This window comes from Corvus moneduloides, chromosome 1, assembly GCF_009650955.1.
Source record: "Corvus moneduloides isolate bCorMon1 chromosome 1, bCorMon1.pri, whole genome shotgun sequence".
NCBI lineage: Eukaryota > Metazoa > Chordata > Aves > Passeriformes > Corvidae > Corvus > Corvus moneduloides.
This window is the reverse complement of record NC_045476.1, coordinates 154,868,098-154,895,320: the sequence shown is the minus strand read 5'-3', so window position 1 is coordinate 154,895,320 and position 27,223 is coordinate 154,868,098. Positions and strand designations below refer to the sequence as shown.

General features: G+C 40.8%; 1 protein-coding gene across 20 annotated transcripts in view; it reads left to right on the top strand.

The window, feature by feature from the left end:
* The window catches only part of MTSS1 (MTSS I-BAR domain containing 1), a 126,479-nt gene that overhangs the window by 10,046 nt on the left and 89,210 nt on the right, over positions 1-27,223 (top strand). For all 20 annotated transcript variants that reach the window (XM_032132962.1, XM_032133018.1, XM_032132955.1 and 17 more), the window contains exons 3-4: positions 6,997-7,058; positions 9,785-9,858. In XM_032132962.1, the coding sequence (XP_031988853.1) occupies positions 6,997-7,058; positions 9,785-9,858 (136 nt within the window). The remainder of the gene's footprint in view (positions 1-6,996; positions 7,059-9,784; positions 9,859-27,223) is intronic.

The following is a 27,223-nucleotide window of genomic DNA, read 5'->3' as shown; positions in this document are numbered from 1 at the left end:
TTAATAGCATGTAAGATGTCTTCAGTAGTGTTTTGTGGCATAATTTTCAATGTTGTGATAATGTATCACCTTGAAAAGCAAAGCTTGGCATGCCTATTTATACTGTGCATGCTGAGGGAAACTAGTTTCTAATCCTGCCGTTCCCTAAACAAGAGGCAGAAATGATGGAAGTAAATGTATGGATACAAGACTCTGATTTTAATTACCCCTGCTTTCTTTCCTGAAGGGTAGTTACTGGTTAAATGACATCTTATTCTGATCCTTGATGTGCCTTTACTTTCACCTGCATGCAGTATAATCTCTCAGACCTGAATCTGTACCTGTCTGCTCCCCCGTTCAGTAATGTCTGTGTTCAGCTCTTGCTGTGAAATCCTGTGAAGTTCATGTCTTTTGCTGTTGATGCCGTTTCATTCCTGGCCCAGTGAGGGTTTAGCACAAATTGAGAGTCCCTTTTGCTGATGGAGCTAAGCTCAAACTTCCTTTGTGCACGGCAGTATCTTTATCTTAGAAAGACAGATGAGACTTTGAAGTCAGGTGGTCTCTTTCCTTGTTTTGTGGGAGTATTTCTGCAAGACGTCTATATAAATGTGTTACTCTTCCTGAAAGAGCTCTAGTGAAAGGAAGTGAAGGAAGCTTTCAGAGTTGCCTGTTACCTGGTCTTATAGTTGAATGGGTTGTGCAATCTGAAACTTCTCTGCTGAAGCAAAACTGATTGTTTCTTGTCCTGCACCCCTGGAAAACAGATGATGGACAACATCGGGCTATGGGATGCTCTTGAAATCAGTATTGGGACTTGGCTGATTGAGTTCTGGTTTTGAATACAAGAAAGAGGGAGTAGGTAGGGGAGATTTAGATTAGACACAAATTGATTTATTTTGCAGTGTGGGTGGTGAGACAGTGAAAAAGGTTGCCCAGAGAAATTGTGGATTCTCCATTATTGGAAGTGTTCATGTTCAGTTTGGATGGGGCTGAGAATGACCTGATTTAGTGAAAGATAGGCCTGCTCCTGGCAGGGGGCATGGACTAGATGTTCTTTAAATGTCCCTTCTAACTTAAACCATTCTGTGATTCTGTGTATTCGAAATGAGGTGGGTAATACCAAGGAGTAATAGAATAGGTGGTGTGTATATATCTGTGTCATTATAAAGGGTGAAGTCTCTCTTGCCAGCAAAATTCCTGTTTCAGTGCGTTGAAAGATTTGAGACTTTAGATGCAGCCTAGAAATACTCATGAGACAGGCCCTTGATGCTTTTCACACTAGAAAGAGGAAAAGCCAACAAGCAGAAGTTTTTTGGATGGAGAAGAGCAATTATGAACTTCAGGCACAATGATGCTAATTCTGTATTCTCACCTGTATTTTGCAAGACCTTTTGTGACTTGTTAAGGGTCTAGGCAGTCCTATCCATGAGTCATGGACTTGGCTAAATGAGTGGATTGAACAGAGGGTGTATTAATGTCTGGTAGCACTTTGTAATTCTTGCAGTTATGGCTGGCCGAGTGTTCTTTCACCCAGTTGACTATTGATTCTTCTAGGAAAGAGGAAAAACTTCCAGTGCCAGATGTTACCTGAGAAGGAAAGCTGACTGTCAACAATTGTGTCTTCCAAATGTGTTGAGACATCTATGGCTGGGGCCCTCTTTTATTTTTTTTTTTCCCCCTCCCTCTTTTTTTTCAGACTATTACTGTTTCCTGTCCTCTTCCCCTCCACTCTTTCCTGGTTTTGTCTGTTAAAGAACTGTGGAAAAGTGGTAGTCTCTGTGTGCAAACCATACTTGCTGATTGCCGTTCTTTGTGTGTAACATCTGTGACCTTGTGTGGTGTCTAGCACAATAAAGTCTCTTTGCTACTTGGAGGTAGTGTAGTGAATGCCACAGAAATGAGACATTCATAATAATCCTTGTGATTCTGTTATCTGGTAAAAATATAAAAAGAAATCTTTTGTTTTCAGCATAATTTACTTTGGAGGGGTAGGAGGACACATGCACAAGCCAAGTTACAATTTTTGTTCCAAAAATAGATGTATGGCATTTGGATGTGTTACTAGGGTGTGGAGCTCTGTAACACTGTTATGTGTTTGGGACTCAGCTTTTTAGCTTATCATAGCTGAACAACTACACTGAGGTGGAGAAGTTCTAACTCCTGTAGCCTGTGTAGTTGTTTTTTTCCCCATTTCATTGAAGTCTTGCAGTTAGTCATTGTTAGTACTTTCCTGGAAGCCATACAGGTCTTGGTTTGATAACCCTTGAGCTAAAAACAAGGCACTGCTTTCTCCTAGTTCTCTCTCTTACCTCTCTAGCTGAAACAGCCAAAATCAGATTCTGGATTTGCTTTACTGAAGAGCACCTCCTTGTCTCTTTCCCCCTGCCCCAGAAATTTAGATGGGCTGTTGCTCTGAACAAGATTCCAAACTGTTACTGCTGCCTTTGTACTTGATGTCCCAGCAAGAACTGGTAATAAGGCTGGAAAGCCTTACTGATAAATGAAAGCAGATAAATGAAAGCACTTAAAAGAACACTGTCAAGGGTTTTTCGAAGATGGAATGAGTCTTGTCTATGGGAATTGGGGTGCATGTAAATAAATTAATAAAGTAAGCATCCTTTTGCTTAGTGGAAAAAGAAGAATCATAACTTCTTGGCAGAAGGAGTGACAGAACATTTTAAAACTCAAGGCTGCTGATACTCAAGTTGTAATCTTAGGTACAACAATCTGGGTACCTGTTCTTTCTTGCCATTAGATGTCATCAATAACAATTTCAGAAAATACGATACTTTGCTGCAAATCTACCCTTCCTTTATTGAGAAATCACTGAGTTTCTCATGCGTGTCTCTTCTCACTCCTGCTGTGGGATCACTGGACTGAAAGAGAGGAAAAAACTATCTTCCATAAATCTTTTGTAGTGTTGTGTTTATGCGGGGCGGTTGTGCTGGTTCACCAGAAAGAAAAAAATTTCCAACCAAGGCTTAAATTCTTTTTCCAAAGCTGCATCTTGGTGATCATTGCCTGCTCTTTCCTGGTGTGGTGGGCTGACCTTGACCAGCTGCTTTTTATCTCCTCTTCCTCAATGGGATGGAGGAGAAAATAGTAAGAAAAAGCTCAAGGATTGAGACAAAGACAAGGAAATCACTTACTAGTTATTGTCACAAGCAAACCAGACCTGAGTGGAGAAGATGAAATTTATTGCCAATTAAAATAGATTTGAATGGTGAGGAAGGAGGACAAAAATTAAGACATCTGCCCACGTCCATGCGTCTGGGTGTCAGATGGGATTTCACTGAACGATGATGGTCCGCCCTTTTCCCCGTGGCAGTCCAGGAGCTGTGGCTTTCGAGGACTCCGCCCAGGTTTGGGTGTTGGTGTCTGGCACTTCCAGACACACTCTCTGTCCCTGAGGGGAAGTTGTTTCATGTCCCTAATTGTGGACTGGCTACCTGAGTGACAAGGCACGAGGCAGCAGTTTGTTTCTCAGCCCTGAGGCAGAAAGGTGTTTTCCGTGTTTTCCCTGCCTGTGTTTGGTGGAGATTAGCTGGAGCTGGGCCGTGGGATCAGGTGACTAATCACCTGTACGCCCACTAATTAAGCAATGGGGTAGGATAATGGCATGCTGCAGCTTACTTATGGTGACGTGCTGGGCGGGCAGCAGAGCCCCACTGTGGAGCTCCAGGGGCTCTGACGCCATGGAGTGTCATATGGCAGTGGGAAACATCTATTCAGATGAGGACAGGTCAAATTTCTTCATTCGATGATGAAGAAATAATTGGGCACAAAGTTATTTTGGGGAAAATAGTCCTTGGATTAATCCCTTAGCAATTTTTAAGAAAAAAAGACAAACCCTCACTGTAATCGATCCCTTTTTCAATCCATGAAGAGCTAAATGGGAATTTGCAACCCAGAATCCTGCTGTGGCTCTTCCCTAAGCATGACTGGACCTGGGGGAGGCCTCCTGCTTTCACAGATAACACCAGGCCTGAGTAACCCTGACATTTAAAAGGGGGAAAAATTATTTTCTGCATCAGCCAGCTGAAATTGGAAATTGCAGAGGGAGCAGAGGAAGCTCTGGGAGAGGCAGCATTAAAAATACTGTGTTATTATTCTTCAGAAGTGGCTTTATGTCGCAAAAGCACATCTTGAACAAAGATATCAAATTCCACCTGCTGTTTCTTTGTGTTTAAATTGAGAAAGTAATACATGTTGAATCAAGGATGTGTGTGTTTTTCACCACTGTTAACATTTCTCTTGACTCTGCTTTGACAAAAGCAAGAACTGTTGCTGGAGGTGAGACACAGCGGGGCTGCCATGCTCCAGGTGGCACACGAAGAGGTCTTGGAGAAGGAGTTGCTGCTGCCCAGGGCACTGGCACTGTGCAGATTTACAGCACTAGTTTTATTCCTGCCATCTCCCTGGTTTGTCCCCACAGGCATCACTAAATGGCTTCCTTGGTTCCTAGGTGCTGGAGATGGGACAAACCCTTGGTTATTTGGTCTTGTGAAGTGGTAGGTGTTTTGCACTTTTGCTGTAGGTAGGAATGAAGGGGGTTTTGGTTTCAGCAGAGATAGGGTGGTGGAAATGTTCTTAGGAAAAGCTCAAAGGAATGACACAATTTAGAGCGTGACTTCTTGATCTGACGGAGAGATGAACTTGTGGATGTGGCTTCAGCAGGGAAAAGTGAGAGAAAATTATTCTGGAACCCAGATGAAGTACATGCCTCTTATTTTCAGCTGAGTTTATTAGAGATAACAAGATATGGCAAGCTGAGCAGATAATGCAGGACTTCATATCACTGATGTAAAACTGCTGAAAGGTTTTCTTCAAAAATGCAGCAACAAGCAAAAAAAGAACCCCAACAAAATCCACCAGCCAAGGTATTAATTCAGTGACGTTAGAACCACAAAAAGCTCCATTTTTCTACTGTCGAAATGAGATCAGGTGCTATCGGCCAGTATATGGGGAGCCCAGGTAAACAAACTGCGTTGATTTCAAGCAAACAAATATAGCAAACTATTTAATAAAATGAACTGTTACAGCTTATTTGAGCAGGCTTGGTTTGAAAAAAACATCATTTTTATAGACAAGAATTAAATAGTTGTGGAAATGTTTGATTTCTCCAATTTTGCTTGCCAGGCTGACCACAAAATAAAAAAAAAGGGGAATTTCTTCCTGAGCTGTGTTTTGATAGGAGTGTCTTAAGCTTCCCTGGGAAAGCAGCTAAACGCAGAGCTGGTATCAATCTCCTGGGAGCCATCAGGTGCATTTAGCTGGATAATACACCAGCGAGATGGAAACATAATCAGGCTGCTTTGGTATCGCCTGCTTGCCGGCTTGCATTTTGCTGGAGTATCCCGTAAAGCCTTGGGCCCTGCTGGTGATTGTCAGGGCTTTCAGGGCTCCTAGCATACATGTGCATAATGCATGAACAGCATGCAGGTGACATTGAGAGACAGGGTTCAGAGGAGGGATTGCAGTAAGACTAATAGGTTTAAGGAAATAGCATTTTTTGCCTCTGTTAAATAATTGGTGGGTTTCTTTCATTTTTAAAATGTCTGACAGTTTTTTGCTTAGCACAAAGCACTTTATATTCTAGGTCTTGCCACCCAGATAACTGCTATTTTCTCTTTCCCCTTCTGTATTTGCCACTGGTTCTGTCATGTGTAGGTATAACAAGGCTTATGAACACCTGCTTTGCATTGTTTGGGGTCTTTTCCCTTTTTCTTTTCCTTTTAGCAAAAACCCACAAGCCTTGCAGAAAAATACAGAGAGTAGACTACCAGCAGGCTTCTGAGCAGGTTTCTGGGAGCTGCCTTACCAGGGTATACTGAGGAGCTGGAATTTGTCTGCCAGCTTTTGGGGAAGGTCCTGTCTTTGCCCTGAAAACAAAACACTGTCTCTCACGGCAGTGGGGGCAATAGATTTTGGTTTACTTACAAAAAGCAGACCAGTTTATAAGGGTGGATTGAGTTTGCTACAAGCAACTGCACTTGCTTGCAACCTCTGCCAGTCAGAGCTGGGGTAATGTTAGCCTTGAGGATCTGCCTTATCTGGGTTATATTGTGTTGTTGCTCTGGTAACAGCAAGTCTTATACCTTTATTAAAGGAAGCAGGGATATTTTATTTTACTCTCTAGACTCCAATCAAAGTGAAATTTTGAGGTTTCTTTCTACCACACTTTTGCTGTTAGTGGAAAAATTGTACTTGCTCTGCAGAAAGCAATTTTGGTCTAAAAAATAATCTTGTTTTTTTTTTAACTTTGGAAAATAAACATCACGACTTGCAAGAATGCTTGGTGTCCATATTCTAAGTAAAACCTGTGCTTTTAATCCAGTTTAAAAAAAATGGGGAAAATTCTACAGGAAACTCGAGGTCCAGAAGAATTAAACCTTCTTAAGCACTTTGTATACACTCAGTGCCATGCTGCTTTGTCAGCTTCAATTCAGAGATTGTCTCCAAGGCTTTTGACTGTTTTGGAAACAGGTCTTGCAGTGACAAGGCAGCTGTTGGGAAAGTTGGTTGTCTTGAGCTGTCACTGTGCTTTTCTGTGTCCGATTACAGAGTTATCTTGAGGCAGTGCTTGATGTTGTCTCTTGGTCAAATCACACTTTTATTATACAGGCTTTGAACCTGGTAAAAACACAGATGATCCATTGGTAGACAACAACTGTGATGCTGCCTTTAGTTTTGGGAGCTTCTCTTTCCATGCTGTTGCAATATCCTAGTACCTCACTTTCAGTGGGCTTGGTTTTTGCAGTATCCATCCAAAGCAAGGCATTTATTTTTGCTGCTTCAGTTGAAATCCCTCTTGCCCAGGGTTTCTATTCAGAAAAACTTTGAAGCCTCATCAGAGGACCTGCTGTTTCATCTGGATTCAGAATTCAATTTTGGTGTTCACGGATTAGGATTTAGTAGTCTTAGTTATTGTTTTACATCTAGTTTAATTTGATCTATAGTATTAAAATCAGAATGCTCAAATTAAGTGTTCATTACTGTGTTTTGTTTTTCTTGCAGGGAAGTTACCCAGTGTGGGAAGATTTTATAAATAAAGCTGGGAAACTGCAGTCTCAGCTTCGGTAAGTTTTACGTTACACAGTCAAGATCCCCTACAGTTCCTTGGATTTGCAAACATTAAGATTAAATGCAGCTTTTGCAAGGATAATTTTCTAAGCAGGTCCTAGTAAAATTGTGCATATTACATAGTCAATACCTGCATGTAATTTTTCAAATACTACTACTGGTGTTTTAATATATTTAGGAAAATTCATAATCTACCACCAGCTATACATAATAAACATAAAATGAGCTAAGTTTCATGGATTTTCATGGAAAATTAGAAAGTCTATTGTTCTTTAGTGAGCACACATTTGGAGTTAGGTCTGTGTTGCCCTTTTATTAGTGTAGAATACAGAGGGGTTATGTTAGAAGATGGCTTGAAATACTAAGAAATCTTCGGTAGCCTTAACAGCATTTTATTCTGACTTAAAAATGAAAAAAATTGCTTAGCTGGATCATACATTGGTGATGATTAAAACTTAAGGGCTTGGGGTATACTTTGAAAATGGCATTCTAGATTTTTTAGTATATGGCGTAAGTATCACACTCAGACCAATTCTATCTCTAGAATTCATTCATTTGTAAAATTTGTTTCTGTTAATACGAATGCAAGCTCAGTTTCCTCACAGCACTCTCCAAATCACAGTCTCCTCTCTGTTCTCCAAAGCATCAGGTTTTTTCCCCAGCAGCTGTAGTGGCAACAGGTTATTGACAGTCTGGTTTGTGGTTCTGTGTTGCATTATGAACCATTCCCAAAGAAGCTGGGAGTTAGCTTCATTTGCCCTAAACAGCTGGAAAATGCTGTTCTGCTACACCCTGCCTAAAATGCCACACTTGCGTGTGGTTTCTTTCTTTTCCCAGCTATCAGTGGAGTATGGAAGATGCAGAGAAAGTAGAGAAAGAAGAGAAATGGAGAACTTTCCTAGCCTTTTGTACTCTTCAAACACAGGCTTTCTGGGATGGCATGAGGGATAGTTTTGTTTATTTCCCGGTCCTGTGGTGTTGCATTCAATCAGTGCAGTGCTACAGGAACATGCAAGCAGGCAGCTTGAAAGCCTGTGTTCGAGGATTTGCTGTTTGTTTCTAGCAAATGTGAGCCTTTTGCTGCTGTTTCATTTCTGTGTGCTCTGATAAAGGACAGCAGATGTCATTTGAGCTGGAGCCAGGTCTTCCTGGATCTTGTTACTGGGGAAATGGAACTTTGTTATTAGCAATATAATTAATAATTAACAACATGGTACATGAATAACAGTGTGACCCACAAGTTTGGAAGATGAACATCACAAACACTGTTAAGGAAAATCCCAGAAAAGATTTTCTGGTTCCAGGGCCCAATATTGCTAGCTAGCTGTCAGGGTTGGTGGGGTCTGCCCTTCCTTTAATCTACTGAGCATGTGGAGGAGAGTCCTTATGCATTTGCTTGGTCCTCTCATGCATAGGGTGGTTTTTTCTGTGTGTGTGTTCAAATCTTTTGTGCTGTCAGTAGGCCATTTACTACGCTGCCAGTTACATCCTCTGTACCTTGAGCATATTTGGAGTGAGACTTGCATAAAATCTGACCTAATTAAGCAGTCCTGTGGTCTTTCTGGCTGAGGATCAGCTTCCCTGCAGGTCTGCCGGGGTTTTTGAGGCAAGCAAGGAGCTCTTGAAACAAAGTGAAGTTGATAGTCCCTGTTCTGGATTTCGCTTGAAAAGGCTGACTGACACCATCAGGAGAGAAAATCGGTTACTGTTAGAAAAGATGTGCAGAAACAGAACCATGAGGTAACTGTGGAGAGGGCACAATTGTGCTTTACCTGTAGAGCCCTAGCCTACTTTCACTTTAATTGGGTCAACCAGACTAAAAACCTTCAGAAATCTGGACTGACCTGAGGTGTTCAGGGCTCTGGGGCCTGCTTATCTGGAGCAAATGTGTCTGGAAAATTGTAACTCACGTTTGCTGTCCACTTGAACAGATGTGTGGTCTGTGTGTGCTTTCAGACGTGGAGGGAGATTGGACTAGTGAGGTTGACACTTTGGATTATGAAGTCTGAGATTGCTGGTGTACCTCTCAGGAAGGGTCCTGCTTGGAGGAGCAGTGGATCAGAAAGGGGTTTTGTTTGTTTTGGGGGTTTGGGGATTGGTGTTTTCTGTGGGTTTGAGCTCTGTGGTTTTTTTTCTTGAAATGGAGGGGTTTTTTTCTTCTTTCCCACTTTTTCATTTGTCAAAGAACTCCAGATCAGTCTGATTTCCAAGAAATTTTCTGTTTCAAGGGATGCTCATGCTCCACAGATGAAAAATGCAGGAAATTGTTTGGCCAGGATCCTAGATAAAAGGAAGTTTGTGCATGTTTATTCTTAAAATACGCATGTTCCCTGAAAATAGCAGTGGCTGTAATTTGTTCGCTAATGGGTGAAGTATAATGTGTGTTAGTTTTGTTTTTCATGTTTGACTGCTTAATATTAGTTCATCAGAGGAAATCAGCTAGAAGGAGGGTGGCTGTGCTCTTTTGAAACAGCACCTGTCCTGTGCAATTCTCAGCATGGAATTAGCGTGGCTGCCTCCAAGTCCATAGTGCTAACACAAAGCGAGGAAGGGATTAAGAAATGAAGGAGGGAAAAGGCTAAGTTCAGATATAAAAGAGAATACTTTTTGTGGCCTCTGCAAGTTCACAGTGTTATTCTTTATAAGCCTAAATGTTTTTGGCAGTAATTAAATAGGCATCAATGAGACACTGCTAATGTTTTGTTATCTGTATGCATTTCAGGACTACAGTAGTAGCAGCTGCTGCCTTTTTGGATGCCTTTCAGAAAGTGGCTGACATGGCTACTAATACACGTGGTAAGCAGATGTGTCAATATTGAGTTTAACAGAACACTGTGTGGTTTATACCATTTGTCGTAATAAAAAGAAGTTTTAACTTGTTACATTGACAAGCAGATCTGTGAGACATCTGTTAGATGGACTTGCACTTTGAAAAAGTGGCACGTGAAAAAGGAAGTTGTCTTTATTGAAAAAAAAAATGCTGGAAACCTGTAATTTAAATGTGTCATCAATCATGTGAACACTTCTTAATTACCATTTGAATTATACGTTGATGAATAATATTTGAAAGCAAGATTTACAGAAATCTGTATTCACTGTCGCTTCTGTACCTTGTATAAATGTAAAAGGCTTGATACTCAGCTGGAATAAATAACTGTAGGGCTGCTGGAGACAGAGCAGATACTGGCTGATGCTGTGGCCTTTGGGTTCTGCCAGTAATGATGACCATGACCTGTACTTACATCTTTGAGCAAAGACTTTGCTTGTCCTTCCCCCTTAAGTCTGACATTCTTGGTCAAAATGAGTTTTCCTGGGCTGTGGGCTTCTCTGGGTAGCAGTCTAAGCGTGTTGGAGAGTATGGAGAGCCAAAATAGTGCAGCTGGCATTCTGTCCAGATTGCTGAGTTGGAAGGAGACAAAAGGCTGCTTCTCTCTGATGCTGGATGCCTGGTGACCACAGCATCATGTGCAGATGTCCCTGCAGTGGTAGGGCATTCCCCATGGTCACTGTCCTTGGACTGCTGCTGAAGAGTAAATCCAAAGTGCAGATAAATCACTGCTGAGGGAACAACTTTTTGTCACCTTTAACCTTAAAGGTTTTGTAGCATTTTTTTAAAGTCCTAGTGTGCCCTTGGCATTTGACTTGGAGAGTTAGAAAGTAATACTGCTGATGTGAAGAGTGTTCATTCCCATTAGCAGAGTGCAAGCTCAGCCAGACTTCCTCTTCCCTTCACTTCTGGCTAACAGGAGTAGTAGCAGCTGCTGGAGTGAGTACCAAGAGAATGGCAAGAGGGAAGAATTCTTTTTTTCCTGTCTAAAGCTAATGTTTACATTCTGATAAGAAGTTCCTCATTATATGCATACCTACTGTAAATTATAGGTAATCTACTCACATAAAATAGTAAGCATGACAGAAAGTGGAATAAACTGAGGATGAGACCCAAGGCAGAACTTGGATTGCTAACATGTCTTTCTTTCAAGCATGTTCTCTTCTATTCCTTCTGCTTTCCCAAGGGGAAATAAAGTAAACTACCAAAATGATTCAGACTTGTCTTCTAGCTATGCTGGCAGGCTTATAGGACTTGCATTTGAGATACCAGAATGACTGAAACTCTCCCACTCTTAAACAAAAATGGCTTGTGTGGGGTTTTGAAGGGTATTTTACACTTTCTGCTGTATTATTTGGACCATGTCCAACAAGTGTTGTGTCTTATCTCTTCGAACACATCCTTTACAAAAGGAGCTCTGTGAATCCAGGCGTGCCAAATTTGTATAGCTCCTCTGTTCTGTCTTCTGCCTTCCCTGACTGAAAGGATAGAAAGGAATTTTGGTTTTATTTTTAGAAAGTGATGTTCTGGGCAATGAATGAAAGCTCTGGGTTAGCTGGTGGTTCTGATCTTCCTCCCAACCTAACTTCCATTTGTGCCCATTCAAGTTTACCTTTGAGGTTGCACCTTGGTCCTTTAACAAATACAGATGGTTCTACCTTGCTGTGGACAGGGATAAACACCTGACCCTATGGAAGGTGATGGCAAAAGTCCCTATGACTTATGAGGGCACAATTCAGTAAAAATGTAATTTGCCATCAGTATAAAGAATTGTATTCCAAAACTGAAACAGAACAAACTTACTATTTTCCTTCTCTGATGTGGCAATTTTGACAGGCTGTTTTCCCTCTGAGGGGTTGCCTAACGTGAAAAATTCTTTGTTAAATTTTGCCTGTTACTTATCCAGTTTATAAAATTATCAAACACCTGGCTGTGTTTCACACTGTTTAGAGGGTTAACAGATAAACCAAAGTTTACAGTTAACAGATTAACCAAAGTCAGGCAAGTTCATGTTCAGTTTCTGGGGATATATGAGACTCATGTAGCACTTCCCATGACAATGGCAGGAAGGTTGGTATATTTTACATCATAAGGCTGGTTTATCATTGCATGAGCCAAATACTACTTCTGGGACCTAACTGTATATGCAAATGTTGAAGCAGGTGCCTGCTCTGGAGGGACAACGTTAGTTCCTTGTTAGGATGACTAAAGTGTTGTGAAGCTGGGTGCTGCCTTTAATTTGTAATTGCTTATACTACAGAAAGTGGCCTGTTATTTTAAGACTCACTGATCTAGCTGATGAAAGTGTTTTATCAGTCAACAGAAGCACTCTGGCTACTCTTTAATCTGTTTGCATCAGCATTAGCTCTGAAAGAAGAAAAAGTGTTTGCATGGATGTACATGTCCACACACACACAAGGGGAGACAATCTCCGTTTCAGTCACCAAGCGTTCAAGAATGGGAGCTTATATCCATCATTGCTAGTCCGTGTTCCAACTGGTATCTTTACCTTGTGTGGCATTACTGCTGTTCCCAAGCTTTGTCTTTCCTCTTTTGGTGCATCGTTCTCTCCATGCCATTTACTTCCTTCTATTTCTGCAATGGTAATGATGTTAATCTTCACGTTCCCATCTGGAGCTCAGATAGAAGGCATAATTGGAGCTCTGCCTATGGTAAAACCTATGACTGGATGAATCTGATAACCTGTACTTTGCTGTATTTTCTTCACATTGTAGCTTCTAAAGTAGGAAAAGCCCTGAACCTGAAGTACCTGATGTTTTGTGGTGACTCAATACACAAATTAATTTCCCAACCAGCTCATTTCAGCTTTTGCTTCCTCCTTTGCTGTCTCTCCATTTAGATGTGTATCAACCCAAAGTTCAGTCTCTTTTTTCCTCAGTTCTGTTCCCTCAGTTCAGTGCTTTTTGATTTTAGCCTGACAAGTGAAAACACAGGGAAAGTGGTTCTGATGCATGTATCACCAAAATGTTGGGTTTCTGTGGGTCTGGTCATCTGAGAAACATCATTTGAATGGGGGAGATTGTCAAGTTATGTTGCTAATTCTCTAGTAATGCTAGCTGTATAGCAGTGTGTGCTGTTTTTGCTGGTATCAGAGATTTTTGAAAACAAAATTCCTTCAGATATTTTGATTTTTGAGCTCTGACAAAATAGAGACATCTATGTAGCAGTTTGTTTTATTCAAGCTGCATCTGTTTGGCATAAAGCCCAGCAGAACTCAGTAGTCTCCAGTGGAATCTGTATTATCTCTCACTATGAGTATTAAAGAGAATGCTCACAAAGTCTTAAATGAATGAGGTACTTCAGGGTACCTTTAAATCCTTAATATACCTTAAATAGTATTAATAATAACTCTGGAATACCTTAAAAGTGAAGTTTCCTTTTGGGGAGATGTATGCTCATGAGTTTCAGTTCAGGCTTTTCTCACATGGCTTATTACTGTCAATATTTGAGATTCTTGATGTTTTTACCTCCATCAGTAATAATTCTGAATCAGAATCAGTTCTGAAACATGGAAGAAATTTAAATCTAAGTTCATTTAATAGCTGTTTACCTGATTATTTGTGCAATACAAGTATAGTCTCCTTTGAAGGCAAGAACTGCGCATCCCACGTACTGTACGTTTAAATGTGATATATGATTATAAGGTGGGTTTCAACAGTACGTAAAAGGATGTGTGTAAATTGCTTTGCTTTTTGTATGCTAGTCTTCTTCTGCCTCTGCTGCATTTGAATGTCCTTTGTAGATAAGTACTAGAGCTCAGGAACTTGAAAAAGTAGGTGTGAAAAGTAACTATCCTCCTTGTGTTATGAGGGAGATTGATGTGAAGACATGCACACTTCTTCTGTATCCACTTAATACACCATTGGCAGCTTCCATGGATAAAACCCTGCCCCAGTCGTGCCTGCCTGCATCTGCACAGGTGTAAATTAAAATTTATGGAAAGATGATCTAAAAGCTTTGATTTACCCAAGCTTAAAATTGATCTTCAAAGTGAGATTGTTAATGAGGCAGCTGATACTCAAGTCTTGTGGTTTTTTGTTTTTCATTCATATTGAAGGGTTTTGCATATACATAGGTGTGTTTGATATTAGCAGATTAGTTAAATCACTTCAAGAGGGTGTCAGCATATCACACAGCTTTCTCTGGCCAGTTGGATTCCGTGGATTGTAGTGCTGTTTGAAGTTCCCTCTTGGCAAGTGCTACTAGAGGTATGTGTTCCCTGCCTTTGGTAACTCTGACATCTATTATGTTTTCCATCTCTTTCATTTTACAGACGTCTGAGAGGATTTTAAGGCAATGTAGAGCTACTGACGAGTTGCAGGAAATTCCACTTGAGAGGGAGACCTTCTCTGCTGTACTGAGGGGTCTGAGGTCGGGGAGGGAAGTACTGTGGATGGTCAGCCAGCTACCAAGGGACACTGAGTAGACTTGGAAGCAAAACTCAGCCTATGTCTGCATGGCATGCAGGAGCAGCAGGGCATCCAAAATCAGCATAGTAATTTTAATGTTATCCTTTCGAGTGGCAGGATTTATCAGTGTAGAAGTGCTGCATTAAAGTGCCTGTACTTTTTTCAGGTGTCATTAAACTTCAACAGCACACAAAAATGTAAATATGGCTTAACACTTTTACTTAGAAAATTAAATTTGATTAATATTTGTGAGTATCTGCATCAGGTAGCTCTTACATGGCACTACTCAGTGACTGCTCTTCATGTTTAGTAAGGCTGCTTAAAATAGTACTTTTGCTGCAGATCAGTGTTCCAGGGCAGACTCTACAACTGTGTTGCTCCAGGTACCGTGTGAGTACCCCTTCAGATAGTCCGTAGTCTGGGTGATACATTTTTATTTTAGCCAGGATCTATATGGTATGTATTGAAGTGGTTTTACAAGGTGACAAGCTGCTCAAAGTGTCGCAGGGCTGGAATTAGCATCTGTTATCTTCCAAGTAAGTGTGCTTAGGCCTCCTGAACCAGTATCTTGCTCAGTGCAAATACGGCACAGTGTGACCCAAGGCATGGTAAATCCTTGGTGCCACAGCAAAATGTAATGGACAGTACTGAATGGTGTTTTTAAAAAATTTATTTATTTTCATGGTGGGGAAAAAAAAATGAAACAGAAGTTAAGCCTGGGGAGGGGAAAGACACCATAATCTACAGCAGTAGACCTAAAAGCTGTATAACATTTTTTAAATAAACTGCTTTGCTCCTGGCTATGGACTGGGGAGTTGTGATGGTGAGCGGTGCCTAATTTCAGAGTGAAAATAAAGCTGGTCACAAGAGGAAGGGCATTCTCATTGTCCAATTCCTTTGTCTTTCTGACTCTTCTTTAATTTCAGATGCTCATACTCATAGCAAAACCTCTGTTTGAGCTTCCTGTCAGTTAAGGTATGACTTTGTAATAAGTACTTACTCTTCCTATGGAGTCTTTGAAGTAAAATAACACAGTCCAGATTTTTTCTTTGTGGATTTTCATATATAAAATAATCAGGAAGAAAAGTATTTAAATGAACCATTCAGTCTTCCAATATGTTTTCATGAAGATGATGCAAAACACAGGACCAAATTCAGAATCATTGGCAGATAATTTTGCAGCTGGATGCATATTACATATCTGTTGCATTTGGAGAAATGGAACTTGGATATTCTGTTTTACAACAGCTAAAACTGCAGATCACAAAGGCTGTGCTGTGTTATTCTCTGTTTCCGTGTTCCCATCTTTCTCTAGACAAGTAGCAAATGTCGGTCCATGCCTTTCAACAAGTGTGTTGCCCTGAGAACTCTGCTTCTGATGTGAACCTGTTTGGCTGGAGCAGTCAAAATGGGATGAGCGTCTTAAATGCTCAAACACAAGACAAGTGGTTTGGTTATTAATTACTAGATTTTATACTTAGGGGCTTGGAAGGGCTGCTCTGCAGATAAAAAATAACATGGCCATTTTCTTTTCTTTGGGTGAGTGCAGGCATTTCAGCATAAAGAAATATTATTTATTTATGCCTTATTTTTTCCCTTGAGGTCAAGATGAAATCTAGCTCAGGGTCACTGACAACATTTGTGCTGCTTTCTCCTAACTAAGGAGAAATATTCAGGGCAATAGACAAAAATAATTGCTATAGTAACTTACATAGCCAGCTGCCCCTTGGTACAGTGCAGAGAGTGACGCAGGAGTGTAGTTTGCATTTGCCCTACAACCCAGTATTTTTTTGAGCTTGCTAAGGTGCTTGCTAAGAGACTGAAATGTTGTTAGGAAAGGGAGTAAAGCTACCAGGTGATTGTGTGTGCTAAACAGAAAACTTGAATACAAAGCCAGCTTCTGTGAGGGAGAAAAAAAAAGAGTGAGGGAGGAAGAAGCAAACAAGCTTCTTTAATACTTCATCCAAGGAGTGGGCAGGTGTGTTAAGAAAGAAGTGGCTGGACTTTTTTCACATGACCAAGTGTAAGTGTGCTCACTATAATCTGAATTGGAAATCTTTGGGATTTTGGGGATAGGGAACAGCTCAGAGTTAATTTTTCATACAGTTGGTTGTAGTTCTTCCTCTCTTCTTACTTATACAGCTGTGTTGCTTTTAGGAGGATAGAATATCAGATCCTGTTTTTTCTGCAGGCTTGGAATGGATGGATTGTTGTTTCCAGCTACATGATGAATTTGTATCTCTGGGGGCATGTTCACGCAGAGCACCTACACTTCTGTAACTAAGTACTGGTTTTGTAGCTGTAAAGAATTTTCTAAGTCTTGGCAGCAGAAACAGACTTTCGATGTCTTAAACATCCAGTTTGAGAAGTAATGAGGATAAATCATAAATGGCTCTGAGGATTTCCTTCAGATAATTTATTAGGTTAGAATCAAAGATGCAAAAACATACTTTTGATGATGGGATGTGGATTTGAAAGTGGAGGCTGAGGTTTTGGTTGGTGGTTGGTTTTCCCAGTGTAGCACATGTTTCTGTGGTGGGAGATCCCCTTTCAGGCTAATTCAGGCAGCCTTTTGATGTGATAAATTACTAGTTGGCACACAGTTAAAATGCTGTAGTAACCACAACAAGAGAGTTGTTGCAGCTCTTACTTACTTAGTTTTAATCTGTCACCAGTTGGGTAGCAAAGGTAGCTGAAGATCTGTTCCCATTGAGTTTTATTTAGTATCTTTTTTTATTTGCCAAATATTTATTTGCCAATATATTTATTTGTTCTGTGTGGTGTGGGAAGAGAATTAGAAAATCAGCTCAGACTAAGCAAGGTTTCTGTGAAGTAGGGTGGTGCTTCTTGTCCCTTGGACCTTGCCCATAACAAACTGTGGCGGCTGCAGAGCAGTTGCTGAGCTTCTGCAGCCTCACGCTTTGTGCCTCAGCTGTCTGGAACTGCAGGTTTGGGGGTTGTCTTTTTGTTGGTCACCTCAGTGGTGGCTTCCAAGAAGACACATGTTGGTGAAGTATCAGATTGGTGCCGTCAGCTGGCTTCTTGCAAACTCACCAGACTCTAGGGGTGTGAGTGTAGACCTGACCAGAGTCCTGCAGTTTACTCAATCTCATTGCATTCCAGTCCACACATCCTTGAACCACTTGTGAAGTTCCTTTGTATCAGACAATTTGTGCAAAGGCTGCAGTATAAAATGTGTGCTTTCACTTGGGATGTCTTCTCCAGTTCCCTCTGTCTATTCCTACCCTGACTGGAAAAAAATTATATTTGTTTCTAATGACATAAGGGACCTATACAAAAAGTGAAATTATGAGCTGCAGCAGACTAATTGCGAGTGGAGTGTCCATAACAATGGAGCTCCATCTAATCATTAACAAAAGCAAAACCAAAAGTAATTTTCAGCAGCAGCAGTGACATTTGCATTGTCTAACAGGTTTTTTTTTGCTCTCCTTAATTCAGGCTGCCTCCCAGAAAAATGCTCTTCCACACATTTTTGTAGGTGTCAGGACCGTAGATCGTATACGTTCACTCTGTGTGCGTCCATGCAAACTAGTGTTATACTGCCAGGTGATTTACTCGGTGATATGATTCATCTCATGTTTGCATACCTGCTGCTTCCCCAGGAAGCAGTGCATGTTCATGGTAATAATGAGGTCTTGCTTAAAAATAGACCAGCTTTCTTAATTTTCTTGTCCTTCTGTTTGCTTGATGATTTGTCGGGTGTTGCCAGCACAAATGTTTGTCCCTGTTGCTGTGCAAGCTGTTCACCCCTTCCCTCCTCCCTTCACGTTAGTTTTCTTCAGTGAAGCAGTTCCCTGCTCTTTTCTTCCCCGGTTCATGTAGTAAAACCTGCACTGTTCAGGCTTATGGGCTCATTTAGAGAGGTGGGGTAGAGTCCCCATCTGCCTAGGACAAGAAGTGCATTTCGCTGTGTGTCTTCCTCTTCCACTCCCACACATGATGGAGTCCAACCTGTAGAACTACTTCTGAAAAGTTAAAATAATATAGTTACCTCACTGTTTCATTTCAGGGCTCAGAGTCCTCCCTCTTGTCTTTGTGCTTTCTACAACAGTTTTTTTCTACAAATAAATCTGTGACCTGCCCTCCATTCAGGTTTATTTTTTTGGACAGGGTGGAGAAGGAAACGAAGATGGGCTGTTTCCAAAGGAGCCCTGGGTTGTGACCTGATAGTACTTCCTGTAAAATGTTTGGACTCTCTGTAGTTACATATATGCTTAAATCCTCCTACTGCTTTGCAGTTGGTGCTTTTTTTGTTGTTTTCACATGGGCCTCTTGCGTGTAAAGTACCTTTTCCAATCTAATGAAGCCATTGAAAAATGCTATGACCTTTTCAGCAGCCATCCCAACTCAAGCTTTGTGGAAACCACTTCAAAACTAGGAGCAGTGACAATTTTCTGCATGGGCACATTCATCCATAGTGTCGTGGGGTAAAAGAGGTCTGGGTTTGTACAATCAGCCCCTGCAATTGTTGTGAAATTCTGCTCTCCCGCAGCATTTATTACTATGTAAAATTGAAATCTGCATGATTTCCTGCTGTGAACGCCTGTGCCGAGGGACTGGTTTCTATAGTAACTAATATCAGGGAGCTGGCTGGGACTTCAGTTTGGAGCTGTATTTGAGCCTGTTTTGCAGTTCGATGCAACCCTGTGCGAGTACTTGATGGATGACAAACAAGCAGTCGGGTTTGTGGCTGCCATTACTACAGTAGCAGTGCTGTGCATCTTGGCATGTTCGCTGAGAGCTAAAAATAGGCTTTTTGCAAAATAGATTTGGAGGTGAGGAGGGGGGTTGTCTTTTTCTCTGACACCAGTCCCCTCCCTTGGTAGAGCTGCTAAATGGAAACACTAAAGAATACATCAATGAGTGTTTGTCCTGGGGTCACTTCAGCCCACCCCAAAGTGAAAGATATGCCTGTGAACTGGGTCCATTTTCTCTTGAGAGTAACAGCCATTGGTGTTGCCACTGTTCTGTTTCGAAGCAGAGCTGGTGTTCGTTCTGCTGAGCATGATAAATAGCATTGTTAATGTGTTTTCATCTGCAGGAGCAGCTTCTGCCCTTACTTAGGCCCAGACACACCTGCTAAGTGTATTTGGTTTTGCAGGGTTAAGCAGGGGTTGGAGTGTTGAAGCTTGGCTTGTATAGACTGTAGGCTTTCAGGGTGCCAGGCAATATGCAAAGCCTGGTTTGCATAATTTGTAATTAGTCCAGAAAGGCATAGTGGGGTCAGATACTTGAAAATGTAACTGAATCTTTTATTTAGGGTCACTTTAAAAACTTGAATCATGTGATGGAGGTGCGAAAGAAATGCAGAACAGTGCTTGCTGTCCTGACAAGTCCTCTAAGTACAGAAATTGGACTTAGGCAGGCAATAATGGTTTGGTCTCTTTTTTTCCCACCCCAGTAGTTCCCCATATTGTGATGAGGCCAAGCTCTCTAAAGTAAACTTGGAGCATTGATGAAAGTCTAAAGTGTGAAGATGTCATTTTGTATGACTGAAGGTTGGTTATCCTGGCTGTGCAAGAAAAGGAGATGTGTATCAGATGTGCTTGTCTTCCAAGCCTTGTCCCCCTAGAAGCCAAGCATCTCTGAGGAGAGGATGAAGTTGTATGTCCTGTGTACTTGTAGACGTGGACTCACAAGGAGTGCCATTTGCTCAGCCAGCGCAAGGGGAGCCTTGACTTAGCCACCCTCAGAGCAGCCTCTTACTCATTTGGTATTTGAGGATGCCAGAGTGGGCTGAGGAGAGTGAGTGTAGAGAGGAAGAAATGTATGGTGGACAAAGAGGAGCTGGGTGTGTTGTGCTGGGCATATTTAGGGAACATCTGGTACATATCCATGAAGAAGTGAGGGATTTTATTTAAAAAAAAAATTTAAAAAGTAAGGGGTTTTATTTATTGTTCAGACCGGTCATCTTTTATATTCACTGTTTACGTATGCAAACCCATAGTAAAAGTATTACAATGATTTTAAAAAACCCGATAAATTACTGGATTAAACTATTTGCGTCAAGAGAGTAATGATGCATTTGAATAATCTGAGATAATTTGGCACTGAGATATGACCAGATTAACAGTTTCAGAAGTAGGATTGGAAACTGTCATTTAAGAATATAATGACTCATGTTGCTGAGAAATCATCCTCACCTTTGTACTTGTGTAGAAATAAAAAAAATCTCCCTTTCTTTCAAGCAGATATTAAGTAGAGTGCTGAAATGAGAATCTTAGAGTAAGATTTTGTTATATTTACACAATATAGTGATGGAAGTCCAGAACGCTGAGTTGTTATAAATAAATTAAATCCAAAGTACATTTAGTAAATACTTAAAGTGCATATTGTGATGGATTACCCCTGTTTTTAATGCTTTTTCATTTTCTGCTAGTTTGCAAAATCACTGGATTCCAATAGAGCACATTTCCGTTGGAGGCTATTGTGAATGTGTATCCATTTTAAATCTAGGTTGTCTTGCAGGGAGAATAGCAGCTCTGTGTGAGTGTTAGTCGCTGTGGTTCAAAGGTAAAGAGTTCATGTGTAGCTCTTCTGGAGCTGCTGCAGAGGCAGGAGCCTTGGTTATGAATATAGTCAAGGAAATGTTTTAGCTATTAAGCTGAAATGTTGGAGAAATGAATGTTGTCACTGAGTGTGTACCGTGATGCAAAGCCCTCCCCAGACTGCTGGGCTCAAGTGCACGACGTGCGCTCAGGACGGATAATTGATTTAGACGAACAGATTTTAATCTTTCATTGTAAGCTTGAGGCCGGCCTCACTCAGAGCTATAAAGTCCATGTTTCTCAAGCTGCACTTCCGCAAGGGTTTTAGCCGTTCTCTCTGAAGTGGCTGCCTGTTTTCAGAGACTCTTTGTTCTTCCCAACATGTTCTCTTTGTTGGCAATCTTACTAATTTAACATGGCTTTCAAAATTAGGAGTAGGAGAAAAAGCCTTGTTCATGTATGTTCCCAGCTAGGGTGAAAGTGCTGAACTTGCGGTGTGCATCTATAAAGACAATGAAGAAGCTGGTTGAGATGTTACTCTAGGGTGACTTTATGCACAGTGTAATTAAGCTTCAAGTTTAGATTTGAGTATTTTAAAACAAATGTACTTGTTAGAATAAAGCTTTCTTGTTAAGGCTTTGTGTTAGGGTTAATGGGTTCTCACAAGAAAAAAGCTAATGTCTTCAGAAGTGCATACAACCACCCATCTGCCCATCATGAATATTGCTAAGGGATTTTTGAGCCTAAGTGGCAAGAAGTCTGTCCTGTCCTCTTAGGTTGGTTAATGAAGGCTAAAGCTTGGTCAGGTTAAAAAAATCATCTATTCAACAGCCTTTCCAAAGCTCTTTGTCTCCAATGTTTTGACTGTTGCCTAATCTGTTGAAATTGGTCAGAATTCCAGCCTCTTTAGAGTTCCATTTTTGAGGTCATGATTGTCATGGATAAAGTAGTATATATTTTCTTGTTTATGCTTAACTTTTGTTTACTTCAAGTTAGTCACAGTTTGGTTCCAACTTATTTTCACATGTGATTTTTTTTTTTTTTTTGGCCAAAAAAGGAAGCTGGACTCAAAACTTGTGCCCTCCAGGTGCACCCGTAAGCTGAAAGATGTATGAACAGCTTTCTTTAAGAGAAAAGGTCTCTTAGATGAAACATACTCAGTGTGTAAAAAGCTTTTTGTGACCAATGGGAGTAAACATTAAACATTCATGATGCAGCTTTAAGTTGCATGGAAACAAACTGGGGCAAGTCAGTTCATTTTACCTTTGATTCACTGCTTCCAACCATTAGGAAAGGTTGAAGGGACACAAGGCAAACAGGAGTCTCTTCCTTTAGCTTTTTCTTGTAATGACATATTTTGCCTCAAACAATAGTTTCAGTAAGTAGATGAACAAAAGTTATAATTTCTAAAATTTATATTTTTTTTTAATTTTTAAAAGCAAGCAATGCAGTAATAGCAATTTACATAATTGCAATGATTCCTAGTTAAAAGGAGATCTAGTTCTGTTTAAAGGGATAATGAAATAAAGACTTCCAAGAATAATCCTGGGCTGTAGAGGTTTCGACATCCCCAGGATGGAGGTGTGAAGTGGTAGTTTAACCCCAAGACTTCGATGTCATACATTGCCAGGCACATGTATTTTGTATGACCTATCTATAGCAATGAGAATTTCTTTTGGTCCTAAGATCTGCCAAGTTTGTTCAAGTTACTTGGAGATCAGTGTGAGATGCCACGTAGTTCCTGTAAAGTGACTACATCAAAAATGTAGGGTCTGTATTTTCTGGTATCTAATTCCTTCAGTAATGTTACTTAAGATCCTAGGTATGCTGCTTTGCATGCCCAGAACTACCCCAGAGCATTACCGGGACTGAACAGTGGGTAACTGTTCACAGGATATGGGGGCAGCTAGAGTTTCACACTCCTCCCACTTTCTTTTTTTTTTCCTTTTTAAAAAAAAAAAAAAAAAAAAAAAAAAAAGTGTGGGGTAACTTGTTTCCTGGTGTTTTGTGGCTTTGTCTGGATTTCCCTCTCTGGTTCACTTAGTTCTGCTTTACAGAGGGTATTGTTTGTTTTTATTGGAAAGAGGCTTACCTGTGGTTTTTTGTTTTCAGCTTCTGTGGTTTTCTGTGCTTTTTCCTTTCTGACTGTGGCCCTGCATGTTTCCTGCAGCATTTTCAATGTATTTGCATTAATATGGATGACTCAGAAATATTTATGTAGAACAGCCTCATTTTGCAAGAGGATTGGTAATAACAAAAGATGAGCAAGATGCAGTATTGATTGGTTGAATGGGATCAGGCCTAGCTGAAGTTCTGTTACTCTTTTCTGGATTCCTGAAAACTTCAAGTGCTCTTCTTGCAGCACATACAGACCTTTCTCAGTGGTTGTAGAGGAAGGATTAAGGCAGACAAACCCGTTTCTGCCATGTAAAGAAGGTGTCAAACTAGACAATCCTGAAAGCCTTGTTTTTAAAGCTCCACTTCCTGGCCATATTAGTTCAGGATTTAATTATACAATAATAAGATTTCTTACATGCAGTATATTTGAACAAAGACCTTTCCATGCAGCAGTGAACACTTTGTAATAACTTACCTTCTCTTTTGTTTTCTGTTAACTTGTTTTTGATTTCAATTCTGTAGGTAGAGCTGCAACTCTTTTTAGGATACTTAAAAAGGGTCAACGGGGAGTTTGTTTTTTGGGAATAGTTGTCAAAGTCTTCTCACTAGTTTAAGCTATAATGAAACCCATTTTAATATTTTTATAAGGCTGTTTTTAGACTCATTTATGCTGATGGAAGAGTAGGAGTAGAGTTGCTTTGGCACAAACATGAGGAACAGCATCGCAAGGTTGATGGATATGTTCTCAATATCATTTATCAGTTAATTAATTCTGTTTGGGAAGGTTTCTGTGAAAGCACTACCCACTGATGGCCTTGCATGATTTAAATATCTGTGAGTTATTTTAGTATGGACAACTGGACAGGTCAGTCTTGGAAAAAAGTAGCTTCTGAGCTTGGAAAAAAGCCTCTTGGGTTATCCTTGTTAATAGCCATCTAGTGCATAATTCAGAAATTTTTTTTTAATCTTTTATAAAGTATTAGGGTGAAGCATGACTAGAGGATTATTCACTCCAGTTACCTGTGCAAAGTTTTGCAAGCTGATGTGAGTGAGAACTGTTCTTTGATAAGTATGAGTGAGTGAATGAACGGTGGGGACCAGTGGCTGCCATTTTAGGATTTACGTATGGAAAGCATCAGGCCAGAAAGCCTCTCAGGCTCTTGGTCACCCTACCTTTTTGTTTCTTAGTCAACTGAATGCCTCTCTGTCCCACAGACAGAGAGAAGCCTGTCTGGCTTCACCTCTCTTTCCTGGTCATCTGCTTCACCTTGGTTTTGAAATATGTCTGTGCTGCTGACTACAGAAATAAAACTTGGCTTTGATTTGAGTTTCATCTTGCAGTTGCTGGTCTCTGTGGGACTAACTGGACCAGGACTTCAAAGCATCAAAGTGATTCACAGCTAATTTTCTTTTTAAGGACCAGGAGGACCATTAGATCATCTAACCTGATTATCTGTGGAGGGCTGGTCAGGGCTTAGTCTGCTGCAGGCCTTTTGCTGGACACAGCCATGGCTGGAGCCCACCAGCACAGAGAGGCGTGGGAACAGGCAGTGTCTCTGGAGTGGCAGGTGTGCTGGAAAATGCTCTGGGTGCATCTTTTTTGTATAAATGTATATGTAGGAAAAAAAATGAATCAAACTAGTACCCATAAGAAGTCTTGCTTGGATTTCTGAAGGAAGTACAGACTTCGGGTTCGGTTGTGTCTGTCATCTGTGGATTTTGCATAAAATTCACAGACCAGGGAGAGATTGTTTTGCCACAACTCAAGAGTGTGCAAGAAAACATACTGCCTTCTATAACATCACTGACCTGGTGCTCATGGACTATATCAAGCCATGGCGTGGAATGAAATGTCATGGCTAGGAGAGAGGAAGGTGCTGTGGAGAGGCCGGTGACTCCCATTTGGGGGTGGTCAGCTGAGAATTCAAGTGAAACTGCCGTGAAGAGATCTGCCTTTGCTCTTGCAGGGCTCATGACACCTGTTCAGCACAGAGTTCCCGTGGCTCATGCTGGTATTGGTGCTGAAGTCCTCTTCAGAACTGTCAGTTTTGTATGCTTTCTTTTTTTCCTTCTTCTTGTGGATTGAAATTTCCCCATGGCAAATGGTTCTATGCTCAAACTGCCTGAAGGTTACCCCTTCCTGTGAAATAAGCAGAGCTGTGTCAGTGGGAGCAGAGCCAGGAGTGGAGGCTTGCATCTTGATTTCCTATGGACTTACTTCATTAATGAAATGGATGGTGGTAGTGGGTCACTTAACACTTGCATATTTTGCAGTTTTTGTCAGTGAGAAGAGACAAAAAGCCCAGCTGCAGCAAGCGGTCATGGAAGCTGCAGGTGTGAGCTTGGCTGGAGAATGCCAAACTGCCATCTGTGGTGAGGCTTTGTGGAGTGGTTTTTTGCAGGCCATTTGCCTAGAAATGAGAGCAAGAATAGAAAATAACAGGAGTAACTGAAGCTAGCTTTCCTCCAGTTTCTGCCCACCTTGCTGGTTAGCCAGAAGTCTGTGAAAGTGTAAGAGTTGAAATTGCATTAGCTTAAGGGGTGAATGTAGATGGTTCCCCTGCAGCATGTTCAATTCTTTTAGCTACTTTCTTCCCATTGCTACTTTAAGCAGGTTTGTTCTCTGGTGTCAAGATCTGGAAAAATAGAAGAAAAGTTGCAGGTGTTATTTGCATAAAATGTATAAAGAGAAGAAAAGCAGCAGCATATTGCATTGCTTACTTATGTGGTTAATACCCATTTTTGTGCCTGTGCTCTGACATTTTAAAGCTAGGTAGTACAGTAAGTCACCCTAAGCATTTAAGAAAAGAAAAATAAAATGTGATGGTTGCCATAATTAAGTCAGTGGTGTCCTGTATGCATTTTAAATTCCTAGTCCCCCAGTGCTGTTAAACTTTCTTGTCTGGTATGCAGCACGTCTGCTTGTTTACAAAATGCCTTGGAGCTGCACGGATTCCCTCGCACTGTGTGCAGAGTGGTTTATAACAGTTAGGCATGTGTTGTTCTGACCAGGGAGATGTACTTGGAGCTGTGCACAAATAACAGTTTCCAGGAATGGTCATGAGGATCAGCAGGAGGAGCTTTGAAGAGTGCGTGGGTGCAGCATGATCTTTGGCTGAGGGGAAGCCCTTTGCTCATGACCAGGGGAGTTCAGGCTATTCTGAAATGCAGAGCCTGAGCAGTTATTTCCCCAAACAGCTTCCTGGAATAACAGAAAGAAGGAATCTAAGCATTCTGTCTCTCTTTTCCTCCTGATTTGCACTACAAGAAGGAGTTAGGCAGTGAGGAAACTGGTTTTCTTTTAAAGTTGAAAATATTTGTGAAGGCAAGTTACATTCACAGCTGTCTACTTTTGAGACACTTTTTTCTGGAAGTAGAGGCTTTAAGCAGCTGTAAGACCAGAAATGCAGCACAATGCATTAGCAACTGTATTTGTCATTCTCATCTAGAGAGAAATGTGCTGATTACATTCAGCAGTTTCTTTTTTTAGCTGGAGAGAAATGAGATGCTGGTCTTTATTCAGCTAGCTTTGTGTATTTGCAAATTGCAATTTCTACTATCTGGGCAAAAGTGATGGGCACTTAACAATATAAAGAAGTTAATATCTCACTATCGCTTCATGGAGTTGATTGACTAGTCTTTTCATAACAATGAAATCTACATATTTATGAGCTGGTCTTAGAGTTTGGGTAATTTTTTTATTGCATTAAATTTAATTATATCAACTACTGGTGGATGATTTTTCTTTTGGTGGAGGCTGAGAGATCTTCTGTTTGACAAGACTTGAAAGAATTAACAGATGATTTTGCAACAGCTATCCAGCAGCTTGTTGTTTGGAATTTTGATTTGCACGCTAGACCACTTCAATTGGATGTGTCCACTATATCTGGAATAAACAGTCTTAGCCTTTGCAGATTTGCTAGTGCTTCTATGCAGCTGCCAGAGTGGCAGGGAATACTTCTGTTATATGAAATTTGCAATAATATCTTAACATTACTTGTTTCTCCTGCACATCAGTCTCACAGTTACTCTCTTTAGAGGCTGTCTTTGTGTGGTAAACATGGTATTTATGGTGTTAAAGCAATAACAGCTTCAACAGTAGATCTCTGGTTTGTATCCAGTTCCTGTGACCTGGGCCGTTCGTCTGAACCACGGGCTGCAACCTTCAAGTGTGTTCTGTCATACATTCCCAATGGGTCATAAACCTGCAGGTCGTATGATTCTGGCATCAGCTGTAAAAGGAGTGGAAATGAGCTATTCCAAGGCTTTGTTGAAAG